The sequence below is a fragment of the Abrus precatorius genome, unplaced genomic scaffold (assembly GCF_003935025.1).
Source record: "Abrus precatorius isolate BTA unplaced genomic scaffold, Abrus_2018 Scaffold4, whole genome shotgun sequence".
Lineage (NCBI taxonomy): Eukaryota > Viridiplantae > Streptophyta > Magnoliopsida > Fabales > Fabaceae > Abrus > Abrus precatorius.
In genome coordinates, this window is record NW_020874384.1 from 15,938,237 (window position 1) to 15,959,964 (window position 21,728).

Sequence of the window (21,728 nt, forward strand, 5' to 3'; positions counted from 1 at the left end):
AAAAAACGAATAAGCTGCATTTGGGTTAAAAATATAACATAAAAGTATAAACAGAAAACATGTACGAACAAAACAAACATGGAGGCTTAACATCACGTGCACTCGTTAACACCAGGTGTCATTTGGATATCCAAACGGAAACAAGGTATAGTCAAAAGTTGATGTCTTGCCTTATGTTTTCGAATGAATTAAAAGAAAATAATAGCCAAAGAAGAATGAAATTTCAATGTGAAGGATATGGTATTTTGTTTTATATAATTTATTTTAACGTTGAATCATTGCTTCACAGCAAAATATTTATGTGAATGGTAATTTGAGAAACATTTTCTGCAAAAGTTTGTTTAAAATAGATGTTTTTGACTTTTATTTTCAAATAAATTTAAAAATTACATGGCCAGAGAAGAATAAGAAAATTATTGAACGGTATTCAATTTTCAATGTGAAGAATATGGTATATATATATTTATTTGAATCATTTTAACCTTGAATCACAGCAAACTATTTATGTGCATAGTAAAATTGAGGAATATTTTTCGACCAAAAATTATTCTTATCGCGGAGGAGACGATGAGTAAAGTTGCTCAAGAAAAATCTGGCACAAAAACTAATCACTAATCAACCAATGCCAATGCCATGAACGCCACGAACGCTTGAATAAGCGTCACAAAATCAACGAAAAGCCTCTACAAACTTACAACCCAGACTCGGGTTTGCTATAACTGAGTATCTCCTGATGGAATCATCACGTGGGTTGGATACAAAAACAGCTACAAAATCTTTTTACCCAATGGAATCCCTATGCACTCTCTGTCATACCCTGATTGATTTTTTTTTTCTTTTTTTCCCCCGTTTCAGTATACATTTAATCTAGGATTCCAAAATTTCGTTGTTGACTACTCCACAGCCTAGAAGCATACAGTACACGATAAAGTTTCAAGGTAAACCAAATTTGGACAAGGCTGATTGGAATAATGTTGAGAAGGCCTTGGATGAGCTTTGGTCATCGGCTTTTATTTTAATCTGTGACTTGGCTGACGATGTGTTGATTATGCATTCCACAAGATAAATTGATGTTTCTTCAGCTTTCTGTGCAAAGAAAAAGAACTTGAAGTTGGGAGACTGACCACCAGATGCAATGCAGTGTATCGAATGACTTTGCATGTGCCGTAGAAGTGCATGGGGAGTTGTCAATGATGCAATCCCGGGAGGACTTAGAGAATATTCCTGCATCAGATTATGAATGTTAAATTTAACGTAAGTCAAAATGCTCTACATTTTTCATTGGTCGGGAGGCAGCCAAAGAAAAGCAGAAAAGATATAGACCATGTTCAAGTATTTAGTTCAACTTCAAATTTTTTATGCAATATCAGTGCAAATTTTCTCTACAATTTACACTATAATCCAGTTATGTATTGTCACATCATTTAATGATCTCAACAACTGATAAATGGCATGGCAACACATCATTGGATGACAGTCTACAATGCTTTTACAATAACCATTCATCCAAATTACATTCATCTACAAAAGTGAAAGCAATCATGTTAATGAAACTGATATTATAATTTCAAAGCAGACCTCTGATAAAGATATTGGAAGTTGGCGCCATTTTTGCTGAAATGTGCTGGGATCCAGTACAGCTTTTGGGTTGAGGTTCAATGGAGGAGGTGGGGGTGTGGCTGCAGTCCCAACTGGAAAATCTAAACCAAGCAGATCATCGATTGCGAAGCTAGATGCTGGAGCTTGACTAGTTACACTGTTAGTTGGAAGTGCTAAATCTGCAAGTGGTTGCGAATTTGTAGAAGGGGCAGATGAACCATTATAGGAAGGAGCATTATAGGCAGAACCATTGCTGCCAGGATCTCTCCCTTCCTCTTTTTCTGTGGTACTTAGAAGCAGATCCTTGTCATTTGCTTCCACCCTCTGAGATGGAACAACAGAATCTCCAGACTCTGCACTGATAGATAGATTTCCAAGTTCATCTGAAAACTCAAATGTTCCTCGGTGTTCTTTATCAGTGAACATGTAAGAGGGCTGCAAGAATTTTCCATTGTTAGTTTGACAGAATTTAGAATACACAGGATCAACGTAATGCAGACAGGTCTCAAGTAATGTTACTAAGAAAGGGTGTTTAATTTAACCTGTCACAGGCTCACAGCACAAGGTGTAACCTTTAAGGCACTGAGGCACAAAGTTTAGCCACGTGGTATTTTATATTTTCAAAATGTTAAAAATAAATTATAATGTAAATAAAAGTACAAATTGCAACATATTAGTGATTCAACAGCTGAGGCAAGAATGGTAAGATGAATTGTCTATTACTCCCCCCACCCCCACCCACCCATTTTTCATATTTAAATATGTTCAAAATAGCAAAATCTATTTAATTAAAAAATAAAGTTTTAGTAATGGCTTCAAGTAATTAAAATTGGTCCAAGCTCAACAAATAATTTCTGTTCCTTGAAAATCACTGAGGGGAAGTTGAATAGATCAGTTACCTTCTGATATACAACAGATAAACTGTTAAATTCATCAAATATGCGATCTTTGATTTCACTGCTCTGAGTATCAGCAAATACTGAAACTGCTTGCTTTGGAGGGTTCACTACACTCTCTGCCACTGATACGTTGTATTGCAGAAGCCTGTAATAGAACAAGGCCCTATCATGAACATCCTGCAATCAACAAAAACCCCGTAACATACCACTGCAATACAAGCAAATATTCAAATATATCATTGTTCTGACAGTTCAAATTCATAAGCAGCAACAACAATTAAAACCTGGTGAAAATCAGCAAGGCCAGCAGCCAATGCAGCTCCTAATGCTTTTTGAGTTTCAGGAGGTCTCTTAAAGAAACACTTCATAACTGCAGTAAGAAGATGTAAGCGGACCTGCATCATGAGACAGCAGTTGTTGAAAATATAACTAAGTAAACATCAAGACAAGCTAATGCTCCACCCATTGCAATAATCACAATACAACAATAACAACCAAGCCTTATCTTCATTAGGTGAAATCGGTTACATGGATCACACGGCGCTATTGAATTCAGTCAAAACTGAAAATTTGGTTAATCAAAAAGTCTCTTTTAATAACTTCATCTAAGGTTCATTTAGATCTCCCTCAACATCTCTTCAGCGGACTAAGAGTTATGCAATCCACTTTCTTTACTGGAGCTTCCAAAGGTCTGATACCACTAAATATCTTTTTTTGTTTTTTCTAATAAAAAATAGGTTTTGGCAATTAATGTGCAAATGCCAGGAGGGAGTGTCACATTCAGATCCAAACCCGACAAAGATTCCATCACTAACATGGGTAATTATGGTATGACTAGGGAGGGATGCAAAAGCTGCTCATTCCCTCCTGCTGTTCTCCATGAACATATTAAGATGGTAAATAATGATTTGTATTATACGTTCTGCCAGGGCAGGGGGAAAAATTGAGGGGGGGGGGGGTTTCAAATGTCAAACGCAATGCTTGTGGCTGAGCCATAGCCACAGAATTGGCAGGATATAAGAAATTTAACCTACAACCGAATTTGCTAATGAATATTTAAAACAAATATAAACTACAAAATGTTATATTACACATGTTAAGGTTCACAGCGTATTTATTAAATCAATCCAGTCTAGCCTGTCTGACCAGTGAACTGGAGCTCAGGTTGGTTCAGCTCAAAGAAAATTGGAACAAAACGAAGCACCTGAGAGTTGAGAATTGGGCTAAAATGTCAGAGCTTGATATGCTGAATGAAAGAGGTTAAATCCTAACATCAAAGAATATAAGTCCAACAAGGGCAGAGCTGAATCTATAACTGAGATTAAACTGCGCCATGTTGGACCGAAATTGGCATCCAATATGGAAATCTATATCTCAACTGTGGAAATTCTAATAATGAGTTACATATGCTACCTCAGCAGAATGCTCCTCATCCCAATTTTCAACTAAACCCTCCAAGACATATGGCGCATCATGCATGTCCTGAGAATATTCCCCCAGCATCCATATAAGAGCTGCCTTAGCCTTGGGTTCTTGGACATTTTTGCTACTGATATTTCCAACAACAGCAATACAATCCTGACTCCACTGTGGATATTTTCTCAGCAGATCTTTTACAAGCACCTACACAAATGAACTTTCAAACTTTGCATTAGTCTATCCCACCATAACTAAGTCAAACCAAAATACCATACTTCAACACATATTTGGATAATAATATGAAGCAATGCAATACTACTCTTAGGAACAAATTCCAGGGTATCTAGCATGTAGTCATGTTTACCAGAGCTTCAGAAGTAACATAGTCCTTTTCCATCTCAAGAAACTGCAGAAGGCGATCAACAATAGCATTGACATCATACTGCTGCAATGCTATCTTCCCAACAGCCCGAATTGATTCCCTTGCAATTGGAATATCAACATTTGCAGCATATTCACATAATTCTGTCACTGAAATGGGACCCAAGAAGTGTATGAATAAGTCATACCACAAAAGGGGAGCAGCTCAGACCAGGGAGCAGAACATCAAATAGAAAAATGCAATCTTCCTATACCAATTTCTCCCTTTCCTATTCTTTCTCCCATAGCAAATTGGAGGAGTTACTTACCTATCTCGTAAGTGTTGCTTTCATTTGCAACTGCAGTCAGCATTTCAAGCTTCAACTTTTTGACATATGATGGCTCATTATACTGGCAATAGAAGTGTTTGTAGTCTGAGGAAAATATATAAGGTGCACGCATGACCAACAGATGCAGGTGACTTAAAACTGCATAAGATTGTTCTGGACTTCCAGAGCTCACTTGAGTTAGGAGAGGGGCTTTAATACGCTCATATACCTAAACAATAAGAATTTGCAGCAGATATCAATAACTTCAGAGAAGCAACCAAAGCTGACAACATAAAGTCAGAAAACCTTCAAGATCAAGGAAAAAGATTTAAATAATAACAATCATAGTTTAACTAAGTCTGTAATCAAGCTAAGTAGTTCACAGATAATATTATGAATAAGACATTTGTACACATACATACAAATACATCTCAACCTATAAGAAGTAAGAACTAAAGATTTATTTTAAAACATCTATCACCAACAATTTGAGCTCACAGAAACATGACATCTACACCTGAAAATGACCAAAAAGTTTCAAAAATATGAGATGCAAGATAATAGTAAACATAAAAGGGAATTGTTATAACTAAAGAAATTGTGACATGTTTACATATTCATTAACTATATCTTGCAAGTTGAAACTCTTCTAATTCTTAATAGAACACTACCACCCATAATTTTTTTTCCCGTGAGAGTCACTGTGAGATGTGTATTTGCTAGTGCAAGGGCCTATACAACACAACACAATAGAAGTAAATAATACGATATAAAGAAATAACAAGGAGTTAAAACCAAAACACATCAAACCAAGTTATACCTACCTAGGAGGCAAATGTAAGTAGTTTAAAAATATAGGTAAGTTAGGAAGTATTAAAGAAAAAAGAAAAGGCAGCAAAAAGCATTAAAACCATTCACAGAAACAATATAGGAAAAACAAGAAAAAAGAGCCAATTAAAATTTCAATAATTGAGCTACTAATGAGCTAAATGAACCAGTATAGAGGTTAGTTGAAATAACTAAACAAGCTTTAATATACACTCAAGCTTATTTATACAGTAAATAAACTAAGATGAACCTAGCCAAGCTAGGTCAAACACAAAGAAGTCACAAATGGCTTAGCTCAATAGCATCCCTAAGTTTGAGGACATAACACTGAACCCAATTTTATATATCTATGTAGGAATACCACAAACCCCATCTTACAGATGAAAAACCTAAACGCCAAATACATGCGCTCTGTGGATGATTCAGTGTGAGCTAGTAGTCAAAAGTAAAGTCATTACTAGATAAAAAACAAGTTTGATCCAGAACAAAGAATTTATGTAAGGCAGAAATAACAATATAAGGAAAATTATGTTGTAATGAAAAATGGGGAATTTATATGGGATGCTTTCACACACAGACACACAAAACAGCATACCTGCTGATGAACATCAGCCATAGACAAAGTCAACTGTAGAAATACTTTAACAGTTGCCAAGACAACAGCACCATTTGCATGCTGGAGTCTATCTTCAAGAAGATTCATTATGTCAAAAATTTCACTGGTATCAGATGGAATGTACTTGGCCACCAATTCCAGCACAAGACATTGTGCCCATTCACTAAATTCCTTAATGCTGCAAGTGAAAAAAACAAGGAACTGATAAGTTGTTTAAAATAGGTGCTTTTGCAAGATCTATAGTTGCCTTTTTTTTATCTCTGGCTACCATTACTAACACATTTTATAGTCTAATAGGACCACCAGTCAATACTTATAAGGCAATAAAACATCCTTGTTCATATTTGTGAAGATACTACATATAATGTACGCAAGGAAAAAAATATGTTCACAGATTATAGGGTATCTATAATCCTTTTTCACAACAAGAAATTGAAAGAGACAAAAATCCTTTCAAAGGGAAGCAAAGCCCAGAGCAGTTGAGAAGATTCAGTTCATCAGGTGTGTTTGACAAATGCTAGCTCCCCCCAACCCCACCAGCCCAGAAGAGAAAAGAAAAGGCTAACAATATTACGTAACAGTGCTGTCCTTTAGGGAAAACATAAATTAAATATCACAGCTTTCCAAAGTTACAGTCCATTAAAGTATCAGAGAGGAAGCAACTACTTGAGAAAAGATTACCGATTTAGAAAGTGATATACGACTGGCTTGCTAAGCAGAAATTCTCTCTCCCTGGCCACTTCCTCTGATGTGGATGACTCCAAGGTCCAAATTTCTTGTAAAGCAGACAAACAATTTGCAACTACCTGATGAAACAAACATGACCACATATATATGTAAGGTACACAATTTATTTGGTGACTGTTGTTATTCTGATATATAGGTGAACAAAAATTGAAAAGTAATAACAAGAACAAAAGATTACAAAAAAAATGCAGAAGATGAAACAACCATGGTCTGTAAAGTATAATTTATTTGGTGAATAACAATTTAAAAGCAATAATAAGAACAAGAAATAAAAAATTAAAACATATAATCATTAGAGACAGCAGAAGCACAACTTAAACATTTACAGATATGTTTGGATAAACAGCTTAATTAAACACTTATTCAACTATATAAAGATGTATAGCGTAAATTTGACCATCAAACTTATTAGAATAAGCTGAAAAAAGTTTATTTTGATAACGTATATGAATAATAAGCTTATTGAAATGAACTAAAAAATATTTATGTGAATCATAAGTTATTTTCATAAACTTTTCTAAAAGTCCCCTAAATCAATTTCAATTCGATATCAAAATGTGACAACAAATAACAAAAGAGAAATGACCAACAAGTTCAGAACAGCTTTAGTTTTTTATATTGTATATGTTAAGGTTAAGGAAATCAAATTATCTTCAATGATAAAATAAAGAAGAAGAAAGTAGAACTCACAGAACATTTTTCAGGGTTTGATACTAATAATAATAATGTTCACACGTTTCTTAAAGTAAAGCATGTTAACCATAATAAAAGAAAAATAATTTATTTATTTAAATAAGGTAAAAATACTTGCATTATACCATAAAACATACACTTCTTAATCAAACAAAAAAACTATTAAAATGAGACTTCAAGCAACCAGCCCTAAAGTATAAATTACTCAAGGATACTGTATAGTGTTCAAATTGAAACACTCATTTGAATAAATTAAATTTACCAGCAGGAGGAACAGATAAAATAAAAGAGTCCTGCCTATGACAGAACTGGTTCTCAGTGTATTTATTATTACACAAGTATCCTAATCAAACTGTGATCTGTATCATACAAGCTCTTTTTTTTTTTTTGTTACAAGTGTCATAAAACTTTGCATTTTAACATGATATATGTTCTTGGAAATGTCCAAAGACATCATCCAGGGATACTAGCATAATATAAGCAGATGATCATTTAGAAAAAAAAGGAAGAAGATGAAGACATTTTTAACAAACAAGAAACAAAAACAAAATCAAGCATATTAATTTTTTAGTTTTTACATGTTTGCTTGCAGTTCCATTGAGCATTGGACAATAAAGATTAGTTGGTTCTAAATGTACTCTTAAATTCTATATACAAAAGTTGAACAGCATTGTCATTCTTTATCATAGATGGAGGATGAAATTTCCACACAGATGGAATCCTCACCTGCGTATCAGGGTCATTAAGCATCAAATGTTTCAGAGTTGCTGGAAAATCTGCATCAATACAGGTGGAAGCTGATATATGATATAGTTTCAAAGCCCCTATAACTGCCACCATCCTGACATAACTATTATTGTCCTTCAACCCAGACCCTAATGGCCCAACCAAATACTCCACCAAGTTTGCCACTCGGAGCGAACACAAACTCCTCAATGCTAATCCCCGAATCATTGGATCCTCATCCTTGCAATCTCTTTGTAGAAAATTAATCGTCAGAAGTGCAAGGTCAGGATTGACCTTTGCATAGTTCCCAACATATAGGTAGCACATTTTTTTCAGAACAATATCTGATGTTGCCGAGCACATTACCATCTCGCCAAAGAGAGACGAGACATCAATACCTATAGTCATGTTGGAAATCACCTTCTTGAAGAGATCCCGCTTAGAATCATCAGCACCCGGAGCTCGGCTCCCAGCAAGCTGCCGGAGCTGTGATTTAAGATCAGAGACTTCACTCTTCCTGGTTAGATTAAACAGTAGGTCAGTACTTGAAGTAAAGACATTAAACCATGACGATGAAAGAATCATCTACATGGACAAAAAAAAGCTGTGATATTAATATCAAGAGCATATTCAAGGTAAGGCAATAAAAAAAAAAAAACAAAGTAAAAAGGGCACAAAAAGCTAATGCACCAACTAAATGTAGTTAACATAGCCCCTTTCCTTATTTCAGAGACAAGTTTCTGAAATGCCAAAATTAACGCAACGTTGATGAATCCGCAACACTACGTCGTGTGACTCGGTATATAGAACTTAACCGCTTAAGTTATCACACACAAGCACAGTAGATTTCATAATTGTACTCCAAATAGGACAAAGCTCAACGGCATTGGATCTTTAACGTTCATGATAACCTAGCGAAATTTAATAATGTGCGTATTCGAATATTTGACTACATGCTGCGAGATAAGACCAAAACATACGAAATTTCGCGTTTGTCTAAAACCAAACGACGGCAATAGCTATGCAGTTTCTTCCGTAAATGAGTCCAAATTGAATTAATGAATCATTCAATATAGAAGAAGAAGTAAAAAAAAAGGCAAAGAAGATGGATTTGGGAATTGACCCTGATGGTTGCGACGGTGAGGGAGATCGCTGAGACTGGGGCGGTGGTGGAGCCATAGCCACTGAAACTTGAGTAGAACAACCACACACTTAGATCGACGACCCTTCTTCAGAGAAAGTGAGATCTAAACGAATACAGAAAAGTAATTGGTAATTGCTGCAGTGCTGATTGAGCTTGTAAAATTTTTACAAGAAAAAAGAGTTGGGAGTTTGGTGACATGAAATTTAGAAACCACACAGAAAATAAGAGAAAAAAAATAAAAAACAATTGCACCTGCCAGATACACTTTCGACGTATGAGAAGCTGAAGTGGCGAGATCTGATTGACATCTCTTTCCGCTTCTAAGACCTGTTTCTCGTGAGAGGAAAAAATAAAATAAAATAATATCACATTTCATTGCATTATTTTATTTTTAAGTGAAAATTTGACGCTCTTAAATATGTTTGTTAATATTCATAGTTTTTAATTTTGTCATTTTCTATCATTTTTTCTAATTCTAGTTGGTTTTACCCGTTGTTCTGAAAATTCCGAGCAACGACGTTGTTGCTATGTGAACAACTGTATCTAAAATTATTAAGATCTAAAGCTTTGTTCATCCATGAAGGCATGTAAATTGACTGGACAGGACATACACTTTAATCCATTCAACTTCATTTCCAATCTAACCGTTCAGCCGGTGTGAATTTTCACTAATTTTTTTAGGGAGTTGTTAAATATTGGTTAAAGTTATTCAATCAAAATTAATATTAATTATATATAATTTTATTTAAATTTTAAAATAGTATATTATTAATAAACATATATAACGACAATACAAAAAATAATTGAAATTTTGTTTGGGAGTTATATTTAAAAAAAAAAAAGAACGGGTCAGTAAAATTTAATTTTAATCTGAGAGTTAATTTATTTTGGAGGAAGAGAATTAAGTAATTTTTCTAACTCCAAAATTCTTTTAAGCTTAAGTTTGTGAGTTTGGAAAATTTTTTAAATAGATTTTTAAAATGATTAATTTAAGATAAAAATATTTTTTTAAAATTTAATTTTTAGAGTGAGAATTTTCTAAAAATTATTAAAAAATAGAAATATAAATTTTAAAAATATTAATTTTTAGAGAAAAATATATAATTTGTGTATTGTTTTAAGAAAATAAAGAAAAAATAACAATAAATTAATTTTTTTTAAATATATTAATTTTTAGAGTGACAATTTTTTTTAAATTTATTAAAAAACAAAAATATTAATTTTAAAAATATTATTTTTTAAATAAAAAATTATTTAATTTTTGTATTTTTAAAAATATATATAAATAAAAGATATAAACATTTATGATAAATATAATAATCAATTTTGACACTCAAATTTTATTTTATATATAATTTTTCTCTTAATTACCTACAATAAAAAAAAGATAAAACATTTTTTAACGAAGTCTCAAATACTATATTTTCATAGTAATTTGACATTATTTAAAGTTAAGAAAAACATCGTTTATAATTTATCATAAATTATTATAATAATTTTTAACGGTATATTTTACTTTAATATTTATATATAATATATTTTATTCATTTTAATTTTTACATATAACATCTTATTTATTGTTATCTTTATTGTAATTTGATTTTTCACATAGATTAAAATAAAATATGTATTATATACGAGAATTACAGCAAAAAGATGTCTTAATACATATATGAAAATGCAACTTAATATTTCACGAACTATAAATATAAACAAATTTATTATACATATTCTTGTTAATTTTATATAATTTTGATTGAAAAAAGTAAATATTTATATTTCAAGCCAAATCGATTTAAGCAGAAATATGGATAGGGGTTTGACAGGATTGGAAGAAAACGACGTTTTCAGTAACGCGGGTGTGGAATGGGAGTGTCGTTTATTAGCTAGCGAAGATATTTGCACTCAAGACTGCAGCGACGTGATAACAGAAGTGGGAGATGGTCCTTCTTCACCTCCCAAGGTTCCCTCTCTACTTTGTAGCCTCAGCTCACTCACTTTCCCTCCGAACTTGTTCCACTCCCTCCATAAACACCCTCTTACACTTACACGCACCCAAATCCACTCTCACCACCTCAGAACCCGAAACCATAACCCCTTCCCCATCAGAGTTGTCCCTCGAGAAGCTCTTTATACCACCGGATACTCCTGTTTCACTGGACAGTGCCAGAATCCTCAATGGTTCAAACATCTTGCTCAGCAACTACGCTGATGATGCTCTGGTTTCGCAAGCCGAATTTGTGAAAAGCAGTGTGAGAACCGAAGATTGCCCCTCCGATGGCCTCCCCGAGTTCGCTCTCGTTGGACGCTCCAATGTTGGCAAATCATCGCTCCTTAATTCTCTCGTGCGTCGCAAGAAACTCGCCTTAACTTCGAAGAAACCTGGTCAGCCATTATTTCATGTATTAGGGTTAGGGTGTTTTTTGGAAATGGGTTGAAATTTAATATAGACATAGGAAAGGGCCATTTGTATGCTTTGAGCGATATAGTATAAAGAATTAAGTAATATGCTGAGTAGTGTGTTCATATTGCCAATTGATGCATAATAAAGGAATTCAATAAAATTTTAACTTATTGGCAATTGAGATTTTTTGGCTTTAGGCATTCATTGACAGTATTAATTTTTTATTTTTTATTTTTGCAGGAAAAACACAATGCATTAACCATTTTCGGATTAATAATAGCTGGTATCTGGTTGATTTGCCTGGCTATGGGTATGGCGTACTATTACTACTATTTACTCGCTTCTGCTATACTCTTAAAGTCTTACTTTATGTTAAAGATTCAGTCAGGCCTTTACTGCATGTTAAAGATTGGAAACAGTGACTAATATATTTGATGTCAGCGGATTAATGTGGTGTGCAAATGTTATTGATGAAATTTGTGTGTCAGACTAAAGAGCAATAGGAATCCATTTTGTTTTTATTTCTTTTAGGTTGATAGATTAGTTATACAGGCTTGAAAATAATTTCAAATGGTATTTGTCTTATGATTTTTATAAATCTTTTTCCGTGAGACATTTATCAACATTAGTTCTTGAAATGCTCTTGTTATGTTTTAGCACTTGTAGTTGTCTTTAGGCCAGATTTTTTTTTCTTTTAAATGGTAATTTGTACTTTTTTTTAGGACAGCTACTGACTACTGATGAATAATTTGATCCTGTTCACCATTCTCAGACAATTTATATGCCATTTTGTTCTTTTCATTAGGTATGCATCTGCACCGCAGGAACTTAGAATGGATTGGGGAAATTTTACCAAGGACTATTTCCTTAACCGGTCAACCTTAGTTTCAGTATTCCTTTTAATAGATGCTAGCATCCCAGCTAAAAAAATTGATCTTGAGTATGCCAGTTGGTTGGGTCAGAATCAGGTAATGTATCAATTTTTCTTTATTAGCAAATATTTCAATGACGCTACAATGTTTGCTTACTAGCAATCCTGCATGTGCTACCTGATGGTCACAGCATAACTTATATAGAAGTCTGGCTCATGTATGCCTTCCTATCTTTTTCTGTCTGGTTGCAACCACAGCGATACTATTCCTTATAGCTAATGGTTGACTGGCACATCTGAGTTCCTCTTCATCTTTATGTCCTGTAGATAACGTGCATATGGAGGTGTAATACTGAGAATATTACACTTAAGTTATAGAAACTGAAATTACTCAAATGTTTTTAACTTGATAATATCTTTAAGGGGACTGGCTTTACTCAGCTAGAACTTGGTCATCTATATCTATATGGAGAACAAATAAAATTTCGGATCGACTTTATTAGGAACTCTTGTATATGACACAAGGACAAGTGAGAATACAGTTCCAACATAAATTAGTTATTGCAATTTAAATGTCGTTATGAACTGTGGTTAATTAAACTTGGTCACTCCTAAAGGTCAGGTCATTTAAGCAGGACCTAGGAAGAGCCTTACTTCAAATGAGAGCTTCATAAAGTAGTCACTTCTCACACTTAGCCGTACGGGGACTTGTGCTCTGCATTAACAGAGTAGAGTTAGTAATTTTTTTGGTAATAAGATCAGGTTTAATACAGTTTTTCTTTCAGATCCCAATGACATTAATCTTCACCAAATGTGACAAACGGAAGAAGAAAAAGAATGGAGGCAAAAGGCCAGAAGAAAACATCAATGATTTTCAGGACTTGATCCGTGGCTTCTTTGAAACAGTGCCTCCATGGATCATGACCAGTAGTGTCACCAATCAGGGTCGTGATGAGATACTCCTCCATATGGCCCAGCTACGAAACTACTGGCTCAAGCACTAGTTCCAAAAACATGGCATACTGTTGTTACTTGTTAGACCAGGTATGTCAATCTTGAATCCTTAAGCGAGTGATGGTAGATTTGAGTTGCTTTATGTTTTTTCTCTCCGTGTCGACTACTAGGAGACTAAATATAAATAGCTGATGGTTTATGTTCTAAATCAATGTAATTTCTCATGTTTATTATAGTAATAGAGAAAGTGCTTTAAATTGATTAACATTTTACTTAGTATCAAAATCTTATGAAGTGCTTTATTTTATTTCATATTTATCGTTGCAGATACACGTTTCCAGATAGATTACTTGATTACCAGGTAATATGGTTATCAATTTATCTAATTCCATGGTGTGCCATTTATGTATTGCCCAAGTTCCAATGGAAGGCCTAAAGCAAGTGTTATGAAAGCTGGATAAAGAGATAATTTAGAACAAAGCTTGATACCGTATACAACACCCTGCCAGCGTGAGGCTCTACTTCCAGCCCTGTACAATTGTTTTAATAAAGTTAGGTTTGGATTTTTTACAAATGGTTGTTAGCAGCGGAAAATTAATTATGATATTTTCATTCAATTACTTGTACGCTTAACAAGTTCTATCATAATTGATTTTAAGGCTCCCAACTTTGCCCCTGCCTCGAAATTTTCTTCACTTGATGGAAAACGATCACTGACGATGGACGTTTATTTTCTTGTGGTTGGAGATGAGCTGAAGAATCAAAATACCACGCGAGGATGCAGTCGGAAAGGAATACCCATATAAAAACTTTTGGCATTTTCTCTTTATACGTCGGTGAGAAGAGTGGGATATAAGATAGCATTCTTCAATTTTTAAACCTCGACAAATCTATCAATTATTCTTTATGCTCTCCGTTGTCTAAATAATTATTTAGATCCCTGACATGCACTTTAAACATAACTATTAACCAGATAACCCTAGCATGTTGAACAGCGGTGACCCGAATTGTACTCATGGACTCGTAAGAGGCGCAAGTTAGGTCAGCTAAGCATCAACAACGAGACCTGCTCTTTCCAAAATGGTCCCAGAACCATTTCGGCTGCCATATTTTGTTTTTATTTAGAACTTTTTGGGGGCTGCAGAGCATTTACCTTGACCTCTATATACAAAGATGGCAGCATGAGAAAGTTTGAATAGTCCGGATAGTGGGACTGTCTCCGCTTTGTGCTACATCGTTTCTTGGGTGCACTATAGTGTGTATTTGCTTCTGCATATTGAATTGTTGGTGCAGATTTTTCATAAACTTATAGGAGTATTTGATGCGAGTCCAAGGAATAAGTTTGAGCAATGTTATTGAGTTGGCATGGCATGGTTTTGATTAAGGGGTCACAATCTGGACACATTCATAGAACCTGTTGAAAATGTTTCATTGAACATGTCATAAAACACCATTTTTTCCTACTTTAATTATTCATTGAACTAATAAGTTACACCTAAAATCTCCAATTCCAAAATTTTTAACTGTAGCTTCTAGCAAAGGTTACCCAACTACTAGTCAATTAAATCCAATAAATATTCTTTACATAAACAGCTAATAATAGTTTACAAAAAAAAAAAAAAAAAAAAACAGCAATGGATAAGAGCAAAAAGCGAGATCCACAACTTTGCATATTACTCACCTCAATGTTCCTAGCTCTAGGAACCTTTTTTCTAATATGAATGCTTATCTCATTTTACAACAGATAAAATGGGGTGAATCGGTTATAATAAAATATACTTTTTAATATTATATAATATGTCAAGCAATAAATTAATATAAATTTATAAAAAATATTTAGAATAATATAAAAATTTATATTAATATATTTTATAAGATAAAAATTGTAATAAGTGATTAAAAATAATAATTTATATAGAAATATTATTATGAACTTTTATTTTTTTTTAAAATAAAATAAAAATATTTAACTATACTTTTGGGTCGTTCAGACCAGAGATTTGATTGATTCTTAAGTCTACCAATAAAACTAATTACTATGATTCGATTATAACAATTATATTAATAAAAAAATAAATATTAAAAAACATTTAAATATAATTTTTATAACTTTTTTTTTATTTGCTTAGTTAATATTGCTAGAAGTGATGAGGATTTCTCATACATTAACATACGAAATTAGTAAAATATCCACGAAAATATAAATAAAATAAACACATTATACCTTTACCTTAACCCTCTCCCACTGTTGGCTGCCGCTGGAGACTGGAGAGAATCCGTGAGTTTTGCCGCCGCAGTTACGCTGCCCAAAATCGCATTTGGTAGAGTGGCATCCACCTGTTGTGGTAGGTTCGACAACTTATTAGAAATTAAGATTCCATGCCTTCTTCATTTCATTAATTTCGTTTTCCCGAGTTTTTATTTTTTTTTTATTTTTAATGATTAATGGATATCCAGAAACCTTCATTTCATTTCCTCGAACTCACAGGTGGAATTATTTTGGTTCATCTTTGGTGCAGAGTGAGTGAGAGGCGTCAATCTGAATGGGTTATTTTCACTATGGAAGACAGGGTGTTAGGCACATATTTAGATTTAAAAGTGCGACGGGCGTGGTTAGAAATTCTGTTAGGTCTCAATTGACTTGTGCTGTCACTGCATTTTCCTCCGATTTCCCTTTTCTCTTGAAGAGTCTCTATTCCACTACTTCGGACTCGAGAATAGTTCAGGACCTTCTGAGTCAGGTGGAGAAGGACAGGCTCAGGGAGAAAAATGAGAGAACGAGGCTGGGTTTGGACACTGCCGACATCGATGCCGAGTACGAAGAGGACTACATGCGCGTTGGCCCTCTCATTGACAAGCTTCGAAAGGAGAGTCTCAAGGATGACCCCGAATTGAACCGCTATGAAGAGCCAACAGATTCCGACAGCGATGAGGAAGACAATGAGGAGGTCCAGAAGAGGTTTCGTGATTTCGAGAGGAAGTTTGAGAAGCACCAGGACTTGCTCAAGGGCTTTACTGATGCTGAAACGCTTGACGATGCCTTCAAGTGGATGAACAAGATTGACAAGTTTGAACAGAAACATTTCAGGCTTCGCCCTGAGTACAGGGTCATTGGGGAGCTCATGAACCGCCTCAAAGTAGCGACTGAGATAAGGGAAAAGTTCATTCTGCAGAACAAGCTTAATAGGGCCTTGAGATTGGTGCAGTGGAAGGAAGCTTATGATCCTGATAACCCTGCCAATTATGGTATCATTCAACATGAAAATGCGGATACACTGCAAGATGCTGGCTTTGAAAAGGAGCAGCAAATCACAGAAGGAGATAATGCTCCTGCTGCTGTTGATGACGATGATGAAGAAGAGTTTGATGACTTGAAAGAAAAAGATAGTGTGCTACTGGCCAAACTTGAAGCTATTGACAAGAAACTTGAGGAGAAGCTAGCAGAACTTGAATATACATTTGGGAGGAAGGGTAAGGCTCTAGAGGAAGAGATCAAAGATCTTGCAGAGGAGAGAAATGAGTTAACTGAGGAAAAAAGAAAGCCTCTTTATCGAAAGGTAGTTTTATACATGCCTAATTCTCTGATTCTCTCTTAGATTTTTGGACCATATAAAATTTTCACCTTGTTGTGTACCATACTCACCTTCTCTTATACTAAGCAAGGCTATTCTAAATTGAGGTTGTCTCTAAATTAAGCCACTAATACTGTATCAATCCTTGAATTTTAGTAGGCTAAAATCACAATGCACAAAGGTAGAATAGTGAATACACTTTGTTCATTTTAGAGACAAATTTACTTAATAGGAGCCTACTCTTTTATATACAGTCTTTAACCTCAAAGCAAAAATTCTATCATTGCCTTTTGTTTTGCTTGTTAGCCTTGTTACTCTTTTTTATTGTACTCTTCTTGAAAAAAATATTTTATCTGTCTGCATGTCTGTTAGAAGTATGAAACAAAAATTTGTGAAGCACTTTCCCACCTGACTTTTTGACTGACAATAATTTCTTTGCCTATTGAACAAATTAGTTGACTTTATGGTATGTTTAGTTTTGGAATAATTTTGTGGAAGGGGTTATGGGGGATGAATTGCTACTAAAATTAATAGTGAATGAAGAGGTTGAGTTTGAAAAGTAATAATATTGATAATAACTTAAAAGAAAAAAATTGTAGTCGTAAAATAACTCCTAAAAATGAGAAATATGTAATTTCAACTGGTTTTAGTCTTTCTTTCTTTATTCACTTCTTCCCTCTTTAATAATATATCAAGTGAGCTTTTTTTTTTTTTTAATGATGTGAAAGGTCTCTTGTGTAGGTGGGGCACATTATGTGTGCATATCAGGGCAACTGCTTGTTTAACTTTTCTGATTTGTTTTTTTCCTCCAAATCATGTTGGTTTTGATTTCAACTGATGTACTTAAATACCTTCTTTGGTTGTTCTTGGAATTTTTTTTCTTTTATCAAGCACAAAATAACATTTTGATCTCATTTAAAGATGTTGTGTTTTTGTAGTAGTTTGATTTTTTTAAAGTTTCAATTGATTATTATGTTGTGAAGTTTTATTGTCCTGCTTGTTTGTATAATTTTTGTTATTTCTCCCATATTCTTATTTTTGCTTTTAATAAGGCTAATTATGACTTTATTTTCTTGATTGTTGTATATGTTACCAGGGTTTTGATGTAAAAATGATAGACATGAACCGAACTTGTAAAGTTACAAAGGTATTCTACAAATATGCGTCCTTCTGTGCCTTTCCCTCCTCTCTCTTGCGCATTCTTAGTTTGTTTTGAATCTCATGTTCTAGGGAGGGCAAGTTATTAAGTATACTGCTATGGTAGCTTGTGGCAACTATAATGGTGTTATCGGTTTTGCCAAAGCCAAAGGCCCTGCAGTCCCAGTTGCCCTTCAAAAGGTATTCACAACATCTCTTTAGGTCTTTCAAGTTCTCTTTAAGGTCTTTTGGCGGTGGATAATTTCCAATTGTTCTGTGTTCAATGTCAAAAAGTTTTACAATTTCATTATCCAAGTAGATATATAGATTTGCTTTTGTTTCAATTGCTCGTTGTTTCAAGCTTGTTAAGTTTTGATTTATGACACAAATCTTTTAAGAATTTTTTGTTGGTAGTTATACTGGCTAGGCCAACGTTCTGATGCTAATTGACGTAGTTTATGGTTAATGCTTGAGATATTTGGTTCATAATTAGTGGGAGGAGCTGGTATTGATGATTGTGACTCCTGTTCTGTCATTAGAGATGTTCGATAGAAAATACCCACATTATATTCCCAGAACCTTAAACATCTTATATAAACAATTTTCTTTCAAAATTTTACTGTTCCAACAAGCTTGATTCGAATTCCATTAACATGTTTGGTTTGATTATTGTAAAGAGTATCCAAATAATTTCCATTAACATGACTGGTTTTGATCTTTTTATTCTAACTGAACCAAATTTTGGTCAGTTGCTATTGTAGATTCTCTTTTAACCATATAATCATTATTTTTAGTAAAGTGAGTCAATTAGATTGGTCACTAAGTGCATTTACTTTGTCAAGCTATACTCTGAAATCTGACATTGAATAATGTTTTAAATTCAGTAATTTGTAAAATACTTATCAAGTTCATTGTATGACACAGTATGATCACTTATTCTATATGATAATAAATGTTGAGTTTTAAAGGAATAACATAAAAAAAGAAATAAAAGTAACAGAAATAAGAATATTAAAGTGAGTGAGTAGTCATACAAGAAAGGACAAGATAAGAAATGATTGTATGTCTGAGAATATTAGGATAACACCTATATTGAAAAAAAATCATTGCAAGTCATCTAAGGTGGTTTGGTCATGTAGACAAAAGACCTTTAAAGGTGAGGAGAGTAAATCACATAACTTTTAGTTTGGTGAAAAGGGGTAGAGAGAGACTAAAAAAAACCTTGGAAGTTTTTAAAAAGATCTTTTGATTAATAATATTTCTAAAATTTCAGTTTTTGACAGAGCTTAATGATGTTGGGTGATTCATGTAGCTAACATTGTGTTAAAGTTTGGTGGTGGTTGTTGTATTGATGTTATGTTCTTGAGTATGGCTTTAGAATTTTGCTAACACAAGTATGAGCATAACATATATTTATTTTATCTCAAGAAAAGCTTATGTGTATTATGTTTAATTCAGTTTAATATTTCAGAATTCTGATATCATATTGAATTAATGGTTGATTTGACTACACAGGCATATGAGAAATGCTTTCAAAATTTGCATTATGTAGAGCGACATGAGGAGCATACAATTGCACATGCAGTACAAACATCTTATAAGAAGACTAAGGTAGCCATTTTCTTATCCTTATCTCATATTAATGACTGAGTTCATTCTGCATGTATATTTTATTATGGATTTCATGTCTTATGCATTATTCCATAGGTGTATCTCTGGCCTGCTCCCACAACAACTGGTATGAAAGCTGGCAGAATAGTCCAAAACATACTGCATTTAGCTGGTTTTAAGAATGTCAAGTCAAAGGTAACTGATGCCCAATAAAATTGAGGATGGTCCTGCAATTTTTGTGTTTGCTCTAATTTTTATTGTCTTGATAGGTCATTGGTTCCCGAAATCCTCATAATACAGTTAAGGCTGTCTTCAAAGCGCTTAATGCGGTTAGTAACTTGTCTTGCTGATGTTCTAATGGAAGTATTTCAAATAACTTTTCCCATGATATTTTATGTTGCATTTCTTGTTCCAGGTTGAAACGCCAAGGGATGTGCAAGAGAAGTTTGGCAGGACTGTGGTTGAGAGCTATCTGTTGTGATGGGCACGGCAGTTTAGTGGTTTTGGTTGTCCTCCGTCGAATCTCTTTTTTTCCTACATTTCATGTGTATTTACCAAGAATTCATGATAGTTTCCCCAATCCATTACTTATGAACATTAGGTATGGAATTTTGCCTATATTTAACTTCTCTGTCATAAACGCAATAGGAACAATAATTTAGGAGGGTTCCTTTTGCTTTATGTGTTTTTCCTTACTTTTCGAGGCATTCTTCCCACACCCGTTTAGCCACTTTTTTCTGCCTTTTAGTTTTGTTAAAGTATTTATTTGAGAAGACGGCCTTGCCGCATACAATTCTCTATCCCACAATCACGCCTTTAACAGGACAGTCAAAAGTGAGAACACTCGATGTATCATGTTTGGCAAAATACACATGAGCCATTATATTTCTACAATGATTTTGATTGGAAACTTAGTATAAGTGTGTATATTGAAATGCAATGAAAAACATGTAAACGTATAATAGCGCGAATTTAAATACGCAGGAAGTTGGCAGTGATATATCCAAGATTGGCTTTCCTACTATGCCCTTCGACCTTAGGTTTGCATCAATTACTTCAACTTTCGGCCTTTTGTTTGAAATAATTTTGCACTTTGGAAAAAAAAAACTACAAAGAAATTTTTTTTGAAGAACAAATGGTGAAGAGATTTTAACCTATCAAGGTTTTAATCCACATATTTAGTGATCATCAAACTAAAATACCATTAATCACGGGGATTAAATTGTAGGAATATGTTCCAGTTTAACATGTGATCTCAAGTTGCAGCAAGTAAAATTGTGTTATGTACTTGGAGAGAATTTTCCCATTGTCCTGCCCAACTCAAACATTATTACTTTTAGTGGAGGATACTTATAATATAGATAAAAAAATATTAAATTTAGCAAAATCAATTTAAGATAAAAGAAAAACAGTTAGTCTAACCCATTCACTGAGTTGCAGGTCAAACAGGTTGACTTATAAGTTCAATTTTAAAAAATATTTTAAAGAAAAATATCTTAACATATCAGTAATATATAACTACCACCATGTATAGAAATATTCATATAAAAATTACTTATAACATTCTAGTGTGTGTGTATATATATATATATATTAACATGTTATACATTAATATTCAATATTTAATATATTTACAACTTTATAAAACCCTAACCAAACGTCAACATTTAACTATATATTCATGTTTAGTTCAAACATGATTTAGTCTAATTAAAAGTTTGTCAAAATAAATGGGCGCAACAAGTTAGCCCAACCTAGTCAAAATAAATTTGGTCTAAAAATTATTTAAAATGCCATAAATAAAAACAGCCCAACAGGT

At 33.6% G+C, this 21,728-nt stretch overlaps 3 protein-coding genes across 14 annotated transcripts; 2 read left to right on the forward strand and 1 right to left on the reverse strand.

Annotated features, from left to right (window-relative positions):
* Nucleotides 1-535: 535 nt before the first annotated feature.
* On the reverse strand, nucleotides 536-9,748 carry LOC113864391 (beta-adaptin-like protein A). 5 transcript variants are annotated; one of them, XM_027498029.1, is made up of 12 exons: nucleotides 9,613-9,737; nucleotides 9,340-9,463; nucleotides 8,217-8,733; nucleotides 6,732-6,856; nucleotides 6,030-6,228; nucleotides 4,607-4,835; nucleotides 4,282-4,448; nucleotides 3,912-4,121; nucleotides 2,783-2,893; nucleotides 2,499-2,675; nucleotides 1,579-2,034; nucleotides 536-1,224 (listed from the first exon to the last, which is right to left on the reverse strand). In XM_027498029.1, exons 2-12 carry the CDS (start codon nucleotides 9,393-9,395, stop codon nucleotides 934-936), a joined length of 2,538 nt encoding a protein of 845 aa, XP_027353830.1. In that variant the 5' UTR covers nucleotides 9,396-9,463; nucleotides 9,613-9,737; the 3' UTR covers nucleotides 536-933. The 5 variants fall into 5 exon arrangements, with proteins under 5 accessions (XP_027353830.1, XP_027353832.1, XP_027353831.1 ...); XM_027498031.1 differs by having other exon boundaries at nucleotides 601-1,224; nucleotides 9,340-9,503; nucleotides 9,613-9,736; XM_027498030.1 differs by having other exon boundaries at nucleotides 601-1,224; nucleotides 9,340-9,512; nucleotides 9,613-9,716.
* A 1,436-nt stretch (nucleotides 9,749-11,184) lies between these two features.
* LOC113864523 (GTP-binding protein At2g22870) lies at nucleotides 11,185-15,194 on the forward strand. Of its 5 annotated transcripts, none has more exons than XR_003504863.1 (6): nucleotides 11,229-11,745; nucleotides 12,005-12,074; nucleotides 12,570-12,732; nucleotides 13,421-13,679; nucleotides 13,917-13,950; nucleotides 14,337-14,675. XR_003504863.1 is itself a non-coding variant. In XM_027498340.1 (5 exons), exons 1-4 carry the CDS (start codon nucleotides 11,301-11,303, stop codon nucleotides 13,637-13,639), a joined length of 897 nt encoding a protein of 298 aa, XP_027354141.1. In that variant the 5' UTR covers nucleotides 11,185-11,300; the 3' UTR covers nucleotides 13,640-13,679; nucleotides 13,917-15,194. The 5 variants fall into 5 exon arrangements, 2 of the variants coding, with proteins under 2 accessions (XP_027354141.1, XP_027354142.1); XR_003504864.1 differs by having other exon boundaries at nucleotides 14,342-14,360; XR_003504862.1 differs by having other exon boundaries at nucleotides 11,230-11,745; nucleotides 13,917-14,099; nucleotides 14,249-15,194.
* Nucleotides 15,195-15,749: 555 nt separating this feature from the next.
* On the forward strand, nucleotides 15,750-20,825 carry LOC113864830. 4 transcript variants are annotated; one of them, XM_027498995.1, is made up of 8 exons: nucleotides 15,750-15,934; nucleotides 16,078-17,146; nucleotides 18,258-18,308; nucleotides 18,392-18,499; nucleotides 19,814-19,909; nucleotides 20,006-20,104; nucleotides 20,179-20,238; nucleotides 20,325-20,825. In XM_027498995.1, the coding sequence occupies exons 2-8, from the start codon at nucleotides 16,133-16,135 to the stop codon at nucleotides 20,388-20,390; spliced, it is 1,494 nt and encodes a 497-aa protein (XP_027354796.1). In that variant the 5' UTR covers nucleotides 15,750-15,934; nucleotides 16,078-16,132; the 3' UTR covers nucleotides 20,391-20,825. The 4 variants fall into 4 exon arrangements, 3 of the variants coding, with proteins under 3 accessions (XP_027354796.1, XP_027354797.1, XP_027354798.1); XM_027498996.1 differs by having other exon boundaries at nucleotides 15,815-15,929; nucleotides 16,100-17,146; nucleotides 20,325-20,797; XM_027498997.1 differs by having other exon boundaries at nucleotides 15,854-15,934; nucleotides 16,109-17,146; nucleotides 20,325-20,814.
* The last annotated feature ends 903 nt before the right edge of the window (nucleotides 20,826-21,728 follow it).